Source organism: Melospiza melodia, chromosome 8 (genome assembly GCF_035770615.1).
Source record: "Melospiza melodia melodia isolate bMelMel2 chromosome 8, bMelMel2.pri, whole genome shotgun sequence".
NCBI classification, from domain to species: domain Eukaryota; kingdom Metazoa; phylum Chordata; class Aves; order Passeriformes; family Passerellidae; genus Melospiza; species Melospiza melodia.
In genome coordinates, this window is record NC_086201.1 from 15,560,780 (window position 1) to 15,578,727 (window position 17,948).

Genomic DNA, 17,948 nt, shown 5'->3' on the forward strand with positions numbered 1-17,948 from the left:
CTTTTCAGGCATCATTTGCCCTCTCCCACCGTGGCCTCACAATACCAGCTGCATTTGCACACCTGCTGGGCCTGAGTGGAGGTGAGGATGCACACACGTGTGTGTGTGTGTGTGTGTGTGTGTGTGTGTGTGTGTGTGCACTCACATGTGTGTGTGTGTGTGTGTACTCACGTGTGTGTGTGTGTGTGCACTCACATGTGTGTGTGTGTGTGTGTATGTGTGTGTGTGTGTGTACTCACGTGTGTGTGTGTGTGTGCACTCACATGTGTGTGTGTGTGTGTATGTGTGTGTGTGTGCACTCACATGTGTGTGTGTGTGTGTGTGTGTGTGTGTGTGTGTGTGTGCGCACTCACATGTGCGTGTGTGTGTATGTGTGTGTGTGTGCACTCACGTGTGTGTGTGTGTGTGTGTGTATGTGTGTGTGTGTGTGTGTGTACTCACGTGTGTGTGTGTGTGTGTGTGCACTCACATGTGTGTGTGTGTGTGTTTATGCAGGGCAGGCGCCCCCGCGTGCCGTGTGCCCGTGTTGGCACTGCAGTTGCCATCTGCATTTCAGGGCACGTGTGGGATCTGGCAGCCGCTGCGGGTGCTCGGCGTGGGCAGGGGGTGTTTTTCTCCACACCTGCCTTCACCTACGGCTGCGGTTTGGATGCAGAGAGCGGCGGCGTTTGATGTCTGCGTGCGTGTGCTCTGCGGGCGTTTCACACAGCCTGTGTGCAGCCTGCCTCGGGGCTGCTTGCACATGCATGTGCGTGTGCACGTGTGTGAAGTGTGAGATCAGGGCTTCAGCTGGCTGCTGCTCCTGCTGGAATGCCTGCCTCCCAGGCCGAGTTAGAGATGAATACACTTGAAAGCATTTTTTCCCCCTTAGCCATCAGATTTCACCGGGAGAAGAAAAGGAACTGGGCACTTTATCTTCATTAGCAGCTGGGAGGCTCTTGGGGCAGCTTTAGTCTGGGCGATGCTCCCTCTGCCCCGGCTCTTATCCCCTGTCCTCACTCATTAGCCCTTTCCAGAGGGCAAAGGGGCTGCCTGAAGCTCTGCTGTGTCACTGCTCCTGCTGACCACCGTGTCCCCCTGGCCTCCTCCAGCTGTCCCTAGGTAGCAGGGCTGGGAGCAAAGGGGAGACATCCTTTTCCTTCCTGTCCTGGAAGACCCCAGAATAATTTCAGACTTCAAGAAGCTCCTGCAGTTGCAAGCTGCTGCCACCTCTGGGTTTGGAATTGGCTTAGGCAGCACTGGCTCAGGGTCTGGAGCAGTTGGGGATGGGTATGGAGGGGCTCCATGGCCAAGCCCTGTGGAATGGCTGCAGCTGGGCAGGGTAAGGGCAGCCCTTTCCTTCTGGAGCTGCTCATCACTGGGAAGCAGTCGTGCCCGCATCCATTAATACCCAGTAACCATGACAACTGCTGTGGAGCTGTCATCCTGTCCCCAGGCCAGCCACCACAGGGTTCCTCTCAGAGGGGTCTCAGGACAGCAGCTTTGCTTGAATCACTGCTGTGTGTGAGGTGGCCTGTGGGCTGCACACTGCCCCACTTGGAGGGGATACAGCACCATTCCCTGCCTGCCAGGGCATCCCTGGGCAGGGCCAGGGGCGCTGCTGATGGGAACAGGGCAGGATGCTGGGGCTACCACGGCTGTGGGGAGGGATCTGGGAGAGGACAGGAGCAGAGAGAGTGGCTGCTCCCCTCTTGCAAGCCCAGATGCTAGGCTTTCAGTGAGACAGAGAGGCAGGGGTGTTGGGGGCAGACTGCCTTAGGTAACATTCCTTCCCGCTTAAAAGAAGCCATAAATCACTCATTCTTTATTAAAAGCTCTGCCTGACCGGGAGAGAAATGTCAGGAGCATAAATCAACTCTACTGCTCTCTTGCAAGGGTCCTGGCTTGCCAATGACTGCTCCCTCCACAGTCCCCAGGTAGAGCACAACACAGCCACACTACTTCTGCCCACCCCCATGGACAAGGGATGAGGTGCAGATCAGGGACCAATAATGTCAGCTGTTGGAAACCTAGGCTTTCTGGGCCAATCCTTACCTGGGGAACTGTAAGGAATAAAAGAAGGGTCTATCCAGGGAGTACAGGCCCAAGCCCTTTGCTTCCTCCTGCTTCTCAGGGCCATAGGGAGAACTGGGCAATGCCCTGGCCCTGTGGGTGCAGGAGTGCCACAGAGGTGTGCATGCAGCTGCGGGCAGAGAGCAGCCCCTCCTGGAGCCACCAGGAAGGAGATCCCCTTCTCCTTCCACCTGCCTGGCAGTGAGCAGGGCTGGCCTTCCTCAAACATCCAGCCTTTGCTTAGGATCTGAAAGGTGCCAGCTGAAGCCTCTGGCAGCCTGCAGTTTTGCCCCAAAATATGGGGACTGTCCCCATTTTTCTGTTCCTGGAGCAGAGCTGGGGGATGGGGAGCTCAGCAGGTAGGAAAACACCCCATCCAAAGGCCAAGGGCAAGGTGTATGGGGCAAGGTGCCCTCTTGCCTTGCATAAGGGCAGGCAGGGGGATAGAGGCAGGCAAGAACCCGAGCAGGAGGAGGACTCACACACTGTTAAAGCATCTGCGGGCACTGAGGGAGCTGCTCTTGCTTCTCCATCTCCTGTTTTTCCAGTTAGATGCGTGGCTTAATATAGCAGCACTTATGTTGTAAAACATCACTCATAAAGCAGAGAGGATGTGCTGTGTGGGAGCGTGTGTGAGCCAATCCCCAGCTGCTTTTTGATGTCGGCCTGGAAATTGCAGCGTCTTGGCGACGGCGGCTCGCTGGGCTTGGTGTGCAGCAGGGCCAAACCTGCCCCGGCTGCAAAGCTGCACTGGGCTCTGCAGCAGCCTGCAGGGCTTCATCCACCCCAGCTCCTCTGTCCAGAGCACAAGGGCTGGCAGCTGCTGGGGGTGCTGGGGAGGTGCACACCCTGCAGATCTCAGCCGTGCCTGGTGCCATGGAGCTGGTGCCATGGGAGCCTTCCCTTGGCAGGTGTGGGTAAATCTGGGGCCCAGAAGATGGTCAGCAACCAGCAGCAAGTACCCATGGGCACTGCCAGCACTGACTGTGGATGCTGAGGAGGCAGCTGTGCATGCTGAGTGCTTCTGCTGCCTTGGTGAGGGAATGGCTACCTTGGCTGCTCCCAACAGCACTGGCCTTCCTCAAATGATTTCCCCAGAGAAGGAGCAGGATAATAAAGGAGGCTGGTGAGGCAAAATCAGACCAGGCTCAAGTAGTTTGCACACAGCCAGGCTTCTACTTGTGGGAAGGGTAAACACTGGGGGCTTCAACCTGCATGGAAGCAAGGGCTTGACTCTGTGGGGTAGCACCAGGCTGGACCAGGCAGCCAAGGATAGCTCATCTTCTTATCTCAGCCCAGGCCTCAGCTGGAGAGGGAATGGCCTGTGAGGGGAAAGAAAAGACGAGGGGGAAGGGGCTGGGACCTTCTTGCTTGGGAACTTGCCAGGACTCTTCCTTCAAAGGGAAGGAAGTCCTCAGCACAGGGCCACAGGCTTTCATCAACCACTTGCTGCAAACCCTGAACCCCATGGGGCTGTTTATCCTGGCACAGGGGACCCTGTGAAATCCAGCCCTGATCTGGCCCAGAGAATGTGGCTTTCCTCCCTGCAGCAACCCCAGCAGCAGCAGGGCTCTGACAGCTCTCCAGGGCCCTGCTCAGTCCCCACACAGCCCTGGAGCAGCTCGGGCTCACCAGGGCGCAGTGTTTGGGGTCCCATCTCAGCTACTCAGAGACCTGAAAGCAGGTCCCAGCCCCAGGGGGGTGAGGGGACATGAGCAGGGCTGGGACCTTGTCACCGCGGCTCGCTGGCACCCCTAAAGGGTCTGACCTGCTCAGTGTGTCTCCCAGCTGGCCAAGGTGCCCGGTAGTTTCCCACGTTTCCTCCCACCTGCCACCCATCATATTTTGCATTTCTCCCTCTATCTTATCTCCCCTTTGCTCAGCCCTTTGCAGCTGGTGTCTTGTTTTCCCTCTGCCCTGTCCCTTGCTCCTTGGCCTCACCTGCTCCAGTTCCAGCCCAGCTCCCATGCCCAAGGGCCTCAAGGCAGGGCCCTGATAAGGGCCAGACCAAACAAGAACCTTTTGTGCCATGCTGAGCTCATCCACAGGAGCTGGGAGAAGGCCTGGCCTGGGCAGGGCAAACAGCAATGCACAGAGGGACAGAGTGGCTCAGTGCCTCCGTGTGGTGTCAGACATGCAGCACAATCCTGCCTCAGTTTCCCAACTTCTCTGAAAGTCTTCCTTCTGCCCCTGCTCCAAGAAGCTTGCGTTCCTGGAGCAGGGAGGGAAAAGGGCCTATGATGTGGGCTGAGCTGGGGAGGGAGGGCACATGTCCTGCTGAGAGATGCTGTCAGTGCTGAGCCCTGTGTGCACAGCGGGCCTGGCAGCCAGCAAGTGGAAGGAATAAAATTCTCCCCCCTCCCGAGGCGCTGCCGGGTTAATATTCCCTCTAACGACAGACGGCTCCTTTTATCCTCTCTCGCACTCCCGCCAGTGATTTAATCTTGGAACAAGCCGTGATTATTTCCTGTACAGCTGCCTCCCTCGCTTCCACCGCAGACCAGGCCTGACAGCATCCCACCAGGCAAGGAGCAGACTCTCCTGCAGGCCCAGCCCTGTACTGGGGTGCCTTGGAAAGACAGGGGGCAATCAGTGATGGGAACCCTTCATGGGACTGGCAAGCACCAGGGGAGAAAGGAAGGTGATGGATTGCTTGACCAGGGGATCTTTCAGGTCCCAGCTCCATGAGGCAGGTTTGGGGCTGTGAGAGGAGCCTGGTGGGTGCCAAACTATCTTTGGGGGTTATCATGGTATCATCACTGAACCAATTACCCCTGAACCCCTCAAAGCTAAGGCAGCTGGATCTCAGGCTGCCAGTCCTTGGTGCAGGGCTGCTGAGGACTGGCAAATGCAGGCTCTTCTCACAGAGGTCCTCACAGTCCTCTTGATCTCACAGGGCTTGAGCAGATGCACCTCGAGCACAGGGCCACAAGGCACACAGCCTGGAATTCTCCATCACTGGTCATAGCAGAACTGGTGGCATGGCCAGCAGCAGCTCCAGAGACCAGGGGATCCTTGGGGACTCACACACAACTCAAATGGGCAAGATCCACTTTACATGAAGAGCTCGGCAGGAGTTAGGACTCACCCTGTCCTCCATGCAGAGAGTGCAGTTAGCCCCAAGCCCTAGAAAAATGTGAGGCCAGAACTCTGAGGGCAATCTCCCAAGTTCCCTTGAGTTGCTCTTGGGGAGAAGGCTTCCAAAATGTGTCAATATCCACTGGCTACCTGCAAGCAGGCAATTACTGCTGGGCAAGTGGGGGTCAGCACTTGTCACCAGAGCGTGTATACATGATGTACATGCTTGTCCTTCACATGTGCATTACCTGGAGGGCTGGGGAAAGCCAGGGTCCCTCCTTACCAGGACCGGGAAAAGAAGCAAGAGACCGGGTCTGGCCCAGGGCCGCCCCAGCAGCACCAAAACGTGGGGTGCAGCTCCACCTGGTGGACAGCCAGCCCCCCACCCCCCCTTCCCCAGTGTCACCGAGTCCCCCTGGCCACCACACGGAGACAAGGCACCCCAAGAGCTGCAGCTTATCGCTCTGCCTTCCCAGTCACCACTGGAAACAGAACCGGGAGATGCAGCCTCGTCCCAGCGCTTGGGATGCTCCAGCACTTTGGAATGCTGAGGCAGCATTGACCTGTGCATGCACACGCTGCTGCAAGCATGCAGCTGCACATGCACACAGCCTGGGCAGAGAGCAGCAGGAGAGCTGGTGCAGAGCCAGCTGTGCCCCCACAACCTGCCCTTGGCGTCCTAAGGGTCCCATGTGCCTGCAGGAGAACATAAAGCAAGGCAGCTGTCTGCCTTCCACAAGGAAGCAATCCTGAGGGACTGGATTGTACAGCTCCTGCCAGCCAGGGAGGTGTGGGAACAGCTCTCACCTGGAAACCTGGGGTCCTGGGCTCAACACCCGGCAGCGACACAATCCTGGATAAATCTCTGCTGACTGCCCAGGAGGATGCTTGCACAGATGCCTTTGTGCCCCATGCTTCCCTTTGGCCTCTTCCCCCAGGATTCTCCGCACACAGAGCATCCTGTGGCGTCCCTTCCATCCCAGCACAGAGCCCTCAGCCCTTTCACTGCCAGGAGACCCCAGAGATGCCCCGAGCTTCTGGCGGGCTGGGAGGTGCTGGGTTTTTGCAGGTGACAGACAGCAGGAAGGAATCAGCCACCAAACTGGCAACCAGACGCTTTCCCTCAGAGCCCTGCGATGTTCCCGCAGCTGTGCAGTGCCCCTGCCAGCCAGTATCCCCAAAGCAGAGGGAGGCAAGGAATTTCGGTGATGAGCTGGGCACACAGCCGCTAGAGACACATCCTGGAGATGGGGGGAGCCGAGCGGCGCTGGAGCAGCTGCGGGGGCGGCTGCCGCGAGAGGGCAGCGCAGCCCCGGCCCGACCATCCCCGAGACCCCCGGAGCCGCCTCCGCCTTTAGGGGCTCCAGCGCAGAGAGCACCGTCACCTCCCCCCGCTGGGCTGGGAGGGCTCTCCTGCTGCAGCCTGAACTGGCTGCAGGGAGGATAATCAGCCCTTCATTAGCCTCTACCTCCCTGCGGCTGTGCGGATTTTCTCCTGCCACAAGACCTTACAGGTGTGCTGGCAGGAATTTGAGCAGCCCATGGCGATACCTCGTGCTTCCCAGTTATTCCTTCTTGTTTCACTCAGCGCTTAGAGCTCTTTCCCTAAAGGCTTTAGTGGCAGCAATCCTGTGAGGGATGTGGGCTGGAGGCATCGCCTTGGTGGCAATCAATCCACATCCTCACCCCTCGGTCAGCAAGGACTGCCTTGCCTCTCCCACCAGGCAGCCCAGTGCTGGACCCACCTCTCTGCCCGTAGATTAGGAAGCAGAGATGTGTTTTCATGTGGATTCAAGCCCGCCTCTGCCTTGCATGTTTTCCACCCAGAGAAGCTGCATTTCTCCAGCTCTCTGAGCCATTCCCATCACCACCGTTCAGCAAATGGCAGGACAAAAATAGCTTCTCTCCAGGGGCTGCAACAGGGCTGCTCGACTTGAGTGTGTTCTGCTTCACTCTGCTGTGTGAATCCAGGGCTGACTGCAGAACAGGGGCTGCACAAGCTCCTCCAGCCCCCCTAGGTGGGCACTGCTCCCCACCCTGAGCCACACCAGGCAGGTATTGCAGGGGAAGCTGTGGTGGACACACAGCAGTAGCCCCCTGCCCTTGAGGGCTGGGACAGGACAAGAGACGGGGCAAAGGTAACCAGGAATGGGAAAGGGAGAGATGCCTGAGCTGGGGCACCCAGAAGCATGAGCCAGTTCTCCTGCCTGGGCACTGCAGACATCCTGCCAGCCAGGTCCTCTGAGGCTTCCCAGCCCCAGGACTACCAACACAGGCAGGAATTCAGCTGGAAGCTGTCTGCTCTGTGGGAGGGGGAGCATCAGGGCTGTCAGACCTGCTCACTGAGGGATCACTGAGCTCCATCTCCATGGGCAAGGCAGTGCAGGGGCTGGCTGGCCAGCTGCTGCGAGGGAGACAGTCCTTTCCCTGCCTGCCTTTGCCAGTACAGACAGACCACAGCACAGCAAGTGAGCTATTAAAGAGCAGCCCTAGCCAGCCAGCAAACACATGCTCATTCATCATTCTGGAGCAGGCAGAGGGACGTGCCAACTGCTTTAAGCCAGGACCCATCACAAGCCTGTGTCCAACAGCTCAGTAGCCTGGAAGCTGACTAGGGGGCCCTGGACCCTCCAAATTGCCTTTTATGTTGTGGGGGTGCTGGGAGAGCTGTCCTGCCCCAGGCTGAGAGCTTATGCATTTCTGAGCCAGAGGCCCAGCATGGGAACATCATGCCAGAGACAGTTTGGAGAGGATGTGACAGTTGGCATGAGCCTAGCCAGGGCCTGAGCTGCCCCTCATTCCCACCTGAACCAGGTAGGCAGAACTGCACAGCTCTGTGTGCTGGGAGGCTCAGGTCAGGTGCAGCAGAGCGAGAGACTGCCAGGCACCTGCAGGGAGCTATGTGGATCCTGCAGGTCAGTGCTAGCTCTCTCAAAGACTTTCTACAGCACTACCTACAGGACTGGTTTTACACCAGCTTCTCTCCCCCGTTGCTGCTGTCTTCCCACCAGTCTCCATCCCTACAGCCCAGTCAGCTGTGCTGGAACCAACTTCCCATCTGAAACACCCCTGATTCTGGACAGGGATACCCCTTTACATGGCCCAGATTAGGGTTTTGGACAAGAAAGCATCCTTTTGTTGGTGCTAGCAGGACACTGGAGTATGTGTTGCCCTGCTAGAGAGACCCTTGGTCACAGAGGATCTGTGTATGCCAACAGTGTCCTTGCAATCCACACCATCAATAGTTGAATATTGAGCCAAGGGCAGAAGTCTGAGAGCTTTGAGACTGACTGTGCCTGAAGATCTACCTCATTCCTCCCTTTCAACTGAGGGCATCTCATTCCTGCTGCCTGGAGTGGGAACGCAAATTCCTTGGGGAAGGGGAATGCTGCCCTTCCCTCCTGCTTTGTGCCTTTCCCTGCCAGCTGGCCAAGAAAGAAGCCAAGAAAAGATGGTCTCAGGGATGTAGCTTGTGCTATAGCATTGCCTGCCAGCCTCAGGGCTTCAGCCTGAAGAATAAAACTAAAGGGTGAGGAAAAGATCCTCTTCTTTCACATGGAAGTGCAGCTGCCTCCCATGTAAGCTGCAAAGCTGCTTCTTTACCCACGTAAGAAACATCCTGCTGTTCTTTTGGGGCTTGGGTAATTCCACAGTGCTTGCAGGAAGCTGTTGCCACTGTCAGCAATGCTGTCTTGGAGAAGGACTAGGGGCCCGCTGACCTCCTCTGCCCCAAGCTGCTGCCGCAGCAGGACACAAGCTGCAAGCAAGAAGGGAATAATGCCCTGGAGCTCCTGTGCTGCTCGTAGCTGAGGCCTTGAGCTGCATCACTAAAGAGGCCTGAGATGGATTTTTAAAGAGGCTTCAGCCAAATGTCTCCTCCTGGGAGTGGTGGGAGGCGCACGCACACCGAGCAGAGTGGTGCAGCAGCCACAAGCCCAGCCAGGGCTGGGGAATTCTCTGGCCTCTGCTGTGCAGTCCAGCTCATCACTGCCAAACAGGAATAACCTTTATGAATGAGTTCTGGGAAGCCAGCTTGGGAGAGCTCACACAGCGTGGGGGAGGCTTTGTGTGAAGCGGCCTGAGAGCGATTTTACTTCAACAGGAGCCAGTAGAATGCAGAAAGGTCTCTGCTTCCTCACCTGAAACCCACCTCAGCTGAGGGTTTCTGTCCACATGTGCACACCAGAAAATCCTTAAACATGCAGAGAGCAAAGACAACAAGCCCCCTCCTATCCCCTCCCTAGGGCTCCTCCATCTTCTTGGCTAGGTTGAAACTGGCTATGTAGATGTAAAGGTGCTGACTTAATTGTCATCACAAACCTTGTCCTGATTTTCCTCCTCTGTATTTATACCCCTGTACCAACTCCTCATGGTTACTTCAGCCCAGCCTAAGCTGGCCTCCAGCAGGTAATGCTGGCCCAGATCCATCTTGGTTCTGGCCATTCCCGAAGCAAACCTCTGCATCTGAGGGTCTGTGTGTACACGTGCCTGTTCCTTGCAGATGCCACTGCTGGGATGGCTGCTGGTCACAGTGCAGGATGTGTGGGAATGAAACTTTGCTCTATTTCCCTGCCATGGTTCAGAGGGCACAGCCTCTCCCCTGCCCCCCGAGGGGCAAGTCAGCCCCAAGCATCAGGAGGTCAGTCCAGAAGCCTGAAACATGGCTCCGAGTCTGCGCTTTCTTTGCAAACACCTCCAGCATCGGCAGTGCAGGAGGAAGTGGGGAGGGGAGAGGGTGGGCTGGTTTGGCTCCTCCCAGCTGATAATTCATTATCGCCCGTTAGCCTGGCTCCATCCTGCAGCAGCTACATCCTGGCAACAACATGTGTTCATTTCACACATAAAATGCTGTATCAAAATGCATCCTTGAGACATTCCCCCTGAAACCTTTTCCAGCTGCCTCTCCCAGCGCTTCACTTGTGGAGCAGTCCCTGCAATTGGGATGTTTTGCTCTTAATGGATGCCTGGCAAACATCATAGAAATCATAGAAATCAGGGCTGCAGCTCATGAGATATACAAGGGGATCTGCGTGGAGCAGAGAGGCAGCAACATCTATGGCGTGCTCTGCTCCATAGAGGGAGAAGCAGCAGCTATGCTCATGCACATGGCTGGTTTATTGCACACCATTTGCAATGATGCAGAAGTGCAGCATCTCTTCCCTTCCCTCCTTCCCTGTGGCTTTGGGAGCTTTGGGCAGCAGAGCTGGCTGGTCTTGCCTTGGGAACACGGAGGTGATTTTGTCCTGTTTCGTTGAGGTCCCTGACTGCTGCCTGATGCTGGTGACTGTCAGCCTGGTGGTGAATCTCCCTTCCACAGCTGAGTGGGAAGAGGCAGGGTGGGTGAAGGACCCCACGCTTGCACAGCAGGTCATGGGAGTGCTCCCCTGTGGCACCTGCTGAGTCCCTGTGGAGCCATGCCCAGGGCTGGGCTGGTTATCGAGAGAGATGCGGCTCGGCCACCAAGCCTGAGCCTTTCATGCTGGCTGCGAGTCACAGCCAGCCTTGCACCCACCCCAAGCCTTCTCCAGCTTCCCTCTGAGCACCCGTTCTTGATCCTCACACCTCCTCAGCCTTTCCTCTAGCAATTTTAAAGGCTTCTTCCCCACCGTGTACCCCTAGCACCACTGGGCCAGAGGGCTCTGCTGGTCTGGGAAGGTTCATCCCTCCCCTTTGTAGGTAAGAAAGCAGAGCAGGACTTGGCCGGAACAGCCGAGTTCAGCAGCCCTTCCCAGACCCTTCCCGCGCCCCCTGTCCTCTGGGCTCTCCCCACGTCCCCCAGACAAAGGGCTGGGGGTCTGTGACAGCCTCGCAGGTCCCAGCCCGTCCGCCCGGCGGCCGCACCGAACGAGCCCCCACCGGTGAAGGTCACGCCGGGGCGGCGGCCGCCGGGCAAAGCCGCGCCGTGTTCTCCTCCCCCCCCGCCGCCCACCGGCGAGGGGCGGGCGCACCGGGGCCCCGTGCGGCGGCGATTGGCTGCGGGCGGGGAGGCGGGGAGCGGCGGGGCCGCGGCTGGCTGCAGCGGCGGGCGCGGAGCCCAGAGCGGGCGCGGCGGAGCATCCTCGGGCACCGCGGCCCCGGTGCGGGCCGCCTCCCCCGCAGCTCCCGGCCTCATATGGGCGGTGCCGGCGCCCCGGCCCCCGCACGCCCGTCCCGCTCGGCGTTAGCATGGGCACGGTGCTCTCCCTCTCCCCCGCCGCCTCCTCGGGCAAGGGCGGCGGCGGCGGGGGGCTGCTGGCCGAGAAGGCGCCGGGAAGGGTGCCGGGCAAGGGCGAGAGCCGGCTGAAGCGCCCCGGCGTGCTCATCTCGGCGCTCACCTGGAAGCGGCTGGTGGCCGCCTCGGCCAAGAAGAAGAAAAGCACCAAGAAGGTGACGCCGAAGCCCGGCGGCGGGGCCCCGGGGGGGGCCCCGGGCCAGCCCGACCCGCTGGTGGTGCAGCGCAACCGCGAGAACTTGCGCAAGTCGGTGGTGGGGCCGGCCGACGGTGCCAAGCAGGGCCCGCTGGCCGTGCCGGTGCCCACGGTGCCCTCGGCGCCGCAGGAGCTGCACCCGGGCTCCGGCGGGGGAAAGCCGCCGCCGCCCCCGCCGCCGGCCGGCAGCCGCCCCCCGGGATCCCCGCGCCGCGTGGTGGTGCAGGCGTCCACCGGAGAGCTGCTGCGCTGCCTGGGGGACTTCGTGTGCCGCCGCTGCTACCGCCTGAAGGAGCTGAGCCCCGGAGAACTCATCTCGTGGTTTCGCAGCGTGGACCGCTCGCTGCTGCTGCAGGGCTGGCAAGACCAGGGCTTCATCACCCCGGCCAACCTGGTGTTCGTCTACCTACTGTGCCGGGAAGCGCTGCGGGGCGAAGACATCGGCAGCCAGGCCGAGCTGCAGGCCGCCTTCCTCACCTGCCTCTATCTCGCCTACTCCTACATGGGCAACGAGATCTCCTACCCGCTCAAGCCCTTCCTGGTGGAGGGAGACAAGGGGCGCTTCTGGGAGCGCTGCCTGGGCATCATCCAGCGCCTCAGCGCCAAGATGCTGCGAATCAACGCGGACCCGCACTACTTCACGCAACTCTTCCAGGACCTCAAGAGCGAGGGCGAGGGCGGAGACGGGTCCAAGCACTGGACGATCAGCCTGGACCGTTAGGGAGGTACCAGGCCCCCGGCGCCGGGGGCGGAAGGGGCCGCGCACCGAGGGGCGGGGGAGGCGAAGGACTGTCGGATTCCCCCCCCTGCCCCCGCATCCTCCTCGCCTTCCCTCTTCCCCGGCCGTCAGTTCCACGGAGACGCTGCTTGGACCCTCCCCGCTCCGGATCCGGCTGCCCTCCTCCCCCGCCTCCGACCCCAGCCGGGGGCTGCGCTCCGGAGCCCCGAGGCGGCGGCGAAGACCGGGGAGGGGGAGCGCTGCCCCTCCCTGCTCGGCCAAGGGCGGGAGGGGGAGGCTGCGGAGGAGCAGAGGCTCCCGGATGCGCTTTCTCTAGAAAAAAGGGGTGAAAAAATGGATGTGGGGGCCGGGGGCAGGAGGGCTCGGGGGGGATTTTGGGGTGTGGAGGGTGCATGCGAACGGGTCCCTGGCGCGGGCAGGGCCGCCCCGCGCCTCCGCAGCGCTCCCGGCGCTGTCCGTGGTGCTGGAGCTGCCGCGCCTGAGCAGACAAAGGCGGGGATTGCGGGCACGGCTGGGGGGGTTCTGTGGGCGATGCCTTTCCCCCCTCCCCCGCCCACGTGTGGTGAATGGGCCCCCTCCCCCAGCACGGGCGACGCTGCCCCTCACCCCGCGGGAGCCGCCCGCAAACCCCTTTGTTCGAGCCGCTGGTGGAGGGGGGGCGCCCACGCCCCTCCCCTCGGGCAAATCCCCCCCGTGTGCCCCCCGAAACAGGGGGTGATGCCTCCCCGTCCTTGGCTTGCTGCGGGAAGAGGGGTCTGTGCCACAGGAGGCCTAGGGTGCCCAAACGGAGGGGCCTGCTATGGGAGGGGGGGTCTCCTCTCCTCTTGCTTTGCTTCACTGGAGAATAAAGAGGTGGCCTGGATGGGCCTGGCGGTGGCTCCTGGACTTGCTGGGCTGTGGGGCGCTAGGGCAATTGGGGTAACATCCCAAGCTCCTGGTCATGACCCACTCCTCCCCGAGAGGGATGGGGGGCCCTGGTTCCCAAAGGGGTTTTACTCCCTGGTGTGAGTTGGGGGTCAAATTTTCACCCCTCTTTCTGCCCAAGGCCAGTTCTGGTCCACCTGAGTGTCTCTTGGACCCTTGTGAGCTCTCCTGGCCTTCTCCATTCCAGATGGAAATTGCTGATACCTGTGGGCCGCTCTGAATTTAAACAGGATGCCACAGTTTATGTCACCTCCATTTTTTAAAATTTAATTTTCTTGAAGCTATGCCCTCCCTCACCTTACTCCTCCCTACCTCTGCTCTGCAGGGCTGGGCTCCCTTTTCCTGGCAGCAGCAGGCTGTGGGAGCTGTGCTGCTATCCCTGTTACCAGCCCTGTGCTTCTGCAGACCTCCAGGGAGAGGGGTGGAGCACGGGAAAGCTTTGCCTTTTATAAAACTGGTTGCCACGCTTCAGGGTGCTGAATTTTCCAGGACTCCTTTAGCAGAGGCTGCCGCACATGCTCTCTGGCTGGGGTCTGCATCCAGGGCTTCCCAGCCCCTCTGAGCCAGGCATTTGGGCTCCCCTCTGCTGGGAAGGGCTGTGCTGGCTCTGCGGGTCATGGAGGGTAAGCTGGATTCCCTCTACCTTTGTGTGCATCAGCAGAGCAGCTAATTAGGCCCAATCTGGCTCATTCAGGCAAAGCTGTGCTGCCAGGAAGACAGCACAGATGTCCCTGTGACGGGGCTGACCTGGCAGGGCGCTGTGCAGGGCTTTTCCATGGCTGTGTGAACCCAACGAGACCCACGCTGCTCCTGCCCTCCCTCTCCTCAGGGGTGCTCCTCTCTGTGCCTTTAGAGTGACATTCAGGTGACCTTGTGGGCCACAAGGCATTCCCAACCCACGCCAACTTTGGCCATACCCACACCTTGTCATGGGAAAGGTAACTTTGGCTTCAACTGGTGGAATTGGGGCCTTACAGCTCCTATGGGGCTGCTGGGAGAGCCCTGACTCTCTCCTTCCAGCGTTTTGCAGAGAGGGAAACTGAGGCACAGTGAGGTGAATACAGCAAGGTAGTCTGCATCACAGGGTAACACCTGAGCCATTTCTACCCTGAGCTGTGGTGTTTGTCCACAAACATGTGATTTCTATTCCCAGCTGTAGGGCTTTATGGAGTCTCCTCCCGGAGCTGAGCAGCCTCCCAGCACTGGAGGATTTTCCCACCCTACAGATCTCCTTAGAGACACTCACAGGGTTATTCCAGCCTCAAGCCCCAGCCTTTCAAGTTGCTTCCAGCTGCAGTGAGGCCGTGTCCTTCCCCTCCTCCCTTGTGTTTCATTGATTAAGAGTCCTAGGCCTCACTGGGGGATTTAGGAAGAGTTAATTGCAGACTGGTAATTGAAGACAGCTTGGAGTCTCTGGAAATGTCAAGGAATGAGAGAGGTGCTTAGATGCTCCCATGCATTTAAATATGCATCATTGGCTCAGCCAGAGCCTTGCTGGGGGGAGGGAGGCAGACATGTCTGGTTTTCCCTATCCCAGAGGACCTTGTTGAGCTGCTGGGGGGAGCAAGGCAGGGGTAGCACTAATCTTACCTTGTCTGGGAGATTTCTGCTCCCCCCAAGGCAAAGGAGAGAACACAAAATGGCTGGGTACTGAGGGTGGGAATCTCAGGCTTGGGAGCTTGATTTTCCCCTCTTTAAAACCATGACTTGCTGCTGCATGATTGATGGTCTGGACTCAGGAGCCAGCTGCCGGACACCAGCAAGGGGAATGGAGAGAGCTCGTGTCCAAATTTGTGATCCCTGCAGCGCTCCCTGAGGAGCAGTGAGGGGCTGAGACCCTCCCAGGAGGGGCTGGGCAGCCCCCAGTGCTGCCAGCCACAGGGCCCAGCAGTGCCTGGGGTTGCAGGGGTGGGGGGATTCACACTGGGTTTGGGACTCGGAGGTGGAGCAACAGGGCCGAATCAGTGATCAGTCACTGCAGGGATCCAGGTGAGGGATCCCAGGGCTTTCCCAGTTTGAAATTGCTCCAGCAGCAGCACATCTCCTTTCCATGCCTCACAGTGGGTGCCCCATCTGCTCCACAGTGCAGCAGCAGAGGTGGGCACTGCAGCCCACAGTGGTTCAGCCCCTCCTGCCCCAGGGAGGTCTCAGGCCAGAGCACCCTTATCTTCCTTCCCAAGGTGCACAGGGCTCTTGGATGCACCCTGGCTGGCAGTGGGTTCCAAGGATGAATAGCCACATGTGAAAAAGGGAGTTTCTGCCTGGAGTCATGGAAAAAGCTCTGTGAGACTTTGCTTGCCTGGGTGCTCTGTCTGTGGAGCAAATTCCATAGGCTGGATGAGCTGGCCATAGGACTGGGACAGGGAGGGTGACAGGCAGCTGGAGCAGCCAGCCTGGCAAGCCATGCCTCTTCCATGTCACACAAACAGCAGGGAAGCCGTGGTTTAGCTATTAAGAGTTGTCATCCTCCCCCAGAATGACTTGGAGATGCTCCATGGGAGGAAAACGCTGTGGATGATGCAGACCCAGCACCTGCTTGGCTGCTGAAGGACCTGCCTTGGCCCAGCTTCCTGCAAAGCCTTTCCCCATTTCCCTGCAGGGATGCTGGATGGTGTTCCTCGAGGCAGATGGGAGTGGGAGGTCTCTCTCTGCCTCTGTGGGAGCCCCTGGAGCCCTGGCTCCATTGCAGCTTTGGCTGTTGCTGCCCTGTTGAAATGGGGATGGCTCATGGGGGCAGGGCTCTGGTCACCTCCTGCTCTGTGGCACTTCAGTCACAGCTGCTCACGGGGGCTGGGGGCAAAATGGCCCAGGGAGATGGCAGCAAGGACAGGGAGAGACAAAGGGTCCCAGACTGAATTGGCTGATGAGATATTGTGCTCAGGGAGGGGCAGGGTGCTGCCGCAGGGTCTCTTCTGATGGAAGAAACATCTAGGTTGGGTGGAAGGCTGCAAGAGCTCTGCCTGTGCCTAGGGTGGCCCAGTGGCAGGCATGGGACTGAGGAAGGTGGGGTGGCAGCAGTTTGGTTCCCACTGTAGCCAAAGCACGGCCTGAGGCATCGCCTGGCTGATGTGTTTGGGAATGAGGGCACAGACTGGGAACAGCTCAGTGCCAGGAGGCTGGGCAGGTGAGGAAGGGGAACTGGCTGCCTTGGAGTCCTGCTGGGATGGTTGATCCTGCTGCCACAGAGCCTGGCAGAGCCCAGCTGTGACCCAGAGCAGATGTGGGGAGTCTGCCCCAGGGCGTGAGTGTCCCCTGGCTGGAACAGGGACTGCTCCCTCATCAGAAGGCCTGCATTAGAGCATAATCTGGCATTAGTGCATTAATCCAGCCCTCCTGCCCTCAGCAAAGCCCACACCAAGGTCTCCGTGTACAGCTGGGCAGCAGCAGCACCAGGACACTCTCCCTGGCCACCCCTGATGGGCACCAGAGAGGAGGTGGCAGCAGGGACAAGGTTTGGGTTTATGGGGGCACTACAGCCCTCAGCACACTGCCAAGGGAGAGACAATCTTCTGGAAGCATCCCTGTTGCTTTCTTGGAGGGACTTCACAGGGGGTTTGGAGCCTGGCTGCCTGCACCTGCAGGCTCTGGCTGAGCCACACAGTCACGAAGCACTTTGCAGGGAGCCAGGCCAAGAGAAGGTGGTGTCTGGAGAGAGGATGTGAGTCAGCAACTCGGGTGTGGGGGGCTGAGGATGCAGCTGGGATGAGGAGAGAAGGAAGGAGGTGGGAGTCAGGAGAGCTGGAGAGGGTGCAGGAGTGGGCAGGGAGGCAGGCTGTGTCCCCCAGGGCAGACATGGCCTGGCTTTGCTGCAAAGGCTCTTCCCAGCATGAGGAATGAAGACCGTGGCAACATGACTTCATAAAATAGGAGAGGGACTAATCCATTCCCCCTCTGGTACATTATGGGGTGGCTGGAAGATTTTGGAGGAGTTGGAGAGGTCCCCCTGTCATGCTGGCGAGAGGCTGAGGTTGGGGCAGCCCTCTTGCCAGCTGAGCAAAGCCAGACACAAAGATACTTTGTTGGTTTTGTTTTTTCAGTAGGAAGAAAAAAAATCCTTCTTCCTTTAATCACAGGGCAGCAGAGGAAGCTGCTGGGCCATGTGCTCTGCTCCCTCAATCCTCCCAGCACAGGCTGAAGCCCTTTGGGACTGTGTTGCCCATGTCACCCCCCACAGGGCACCCAAGGACTCCCCTCAGGTAGGTTGGGAGCCCACAGGTGCGCTGAGTGCAGCTCTCAGCCACACAAAATGGGCTCCCCACCAGCTGGTGCACCCCACAGCCACACACGGTGCTGCCCCTCTGCCCCCCGGGCTGGGCACCCCTGCCCAGGGCCAGGGATGATGTTCCAGGGATAATGTTCGGCCCTGCTTGCCCATTGGCAGGATTTTGCTGCAGTCTGCTCCGAGCCCGTGGTTTTGGTGACTGAGGAAACCTGCAGAAAGCAGCACTGCTGGTGGATTGGGTCAGACAGGGTTTTGAGGAGGAGGGAGGCTGGGTTGGGTGAAGCTGGTGCTCTGTTCAGCCCCCCGATAAGCTCAACATGTGAGGGGAGGCGGCTCCCAGTGGGGCCTGGGGATGGGAGCATCCCGCGTTGCCATGGTGACGGCGGCTGCATCCTCAGGCAGGCAAGAGCATCGCTGGTGCGGCCCGGCACGGGTGTCCCCGCTCCGCCTCCTTCCCGGCTGCCGTCCCCGGGAGAGCAGGGCTGGTGCCCGGCCTTTGGCGTGGCACCCAGGGGACAGAGCGCTG

General features: G+C 59.4%; 1 protein-coding gene across 1 annotated transcript; it reads left to right on the plus strand.

Moving 5' to 3' along the window:
- The first annotated feature begins 11,182 nt into the window (after positions 1-11,182).
- On the plus strand, positions 11,183-13,138 carry CDK5R2 (cyclin dependent kinase 5 regulatory subunit 2). The gene has a single exon (XM_063161360.1). The coding sequence runs from the start codon at positions 11,296-11,298 to the stop codon at positions 12,256-12,258; it is 963 nt and encodes a 320-aa protein (XP_063017430.1). The 5' UTR covers positions 11,183-11,295; the 3' UTR covers positions 12,259-13,138.
- The last annotated feature ends 4,810 nt before the right edge of the window (positions 13,139-17,948 follow it).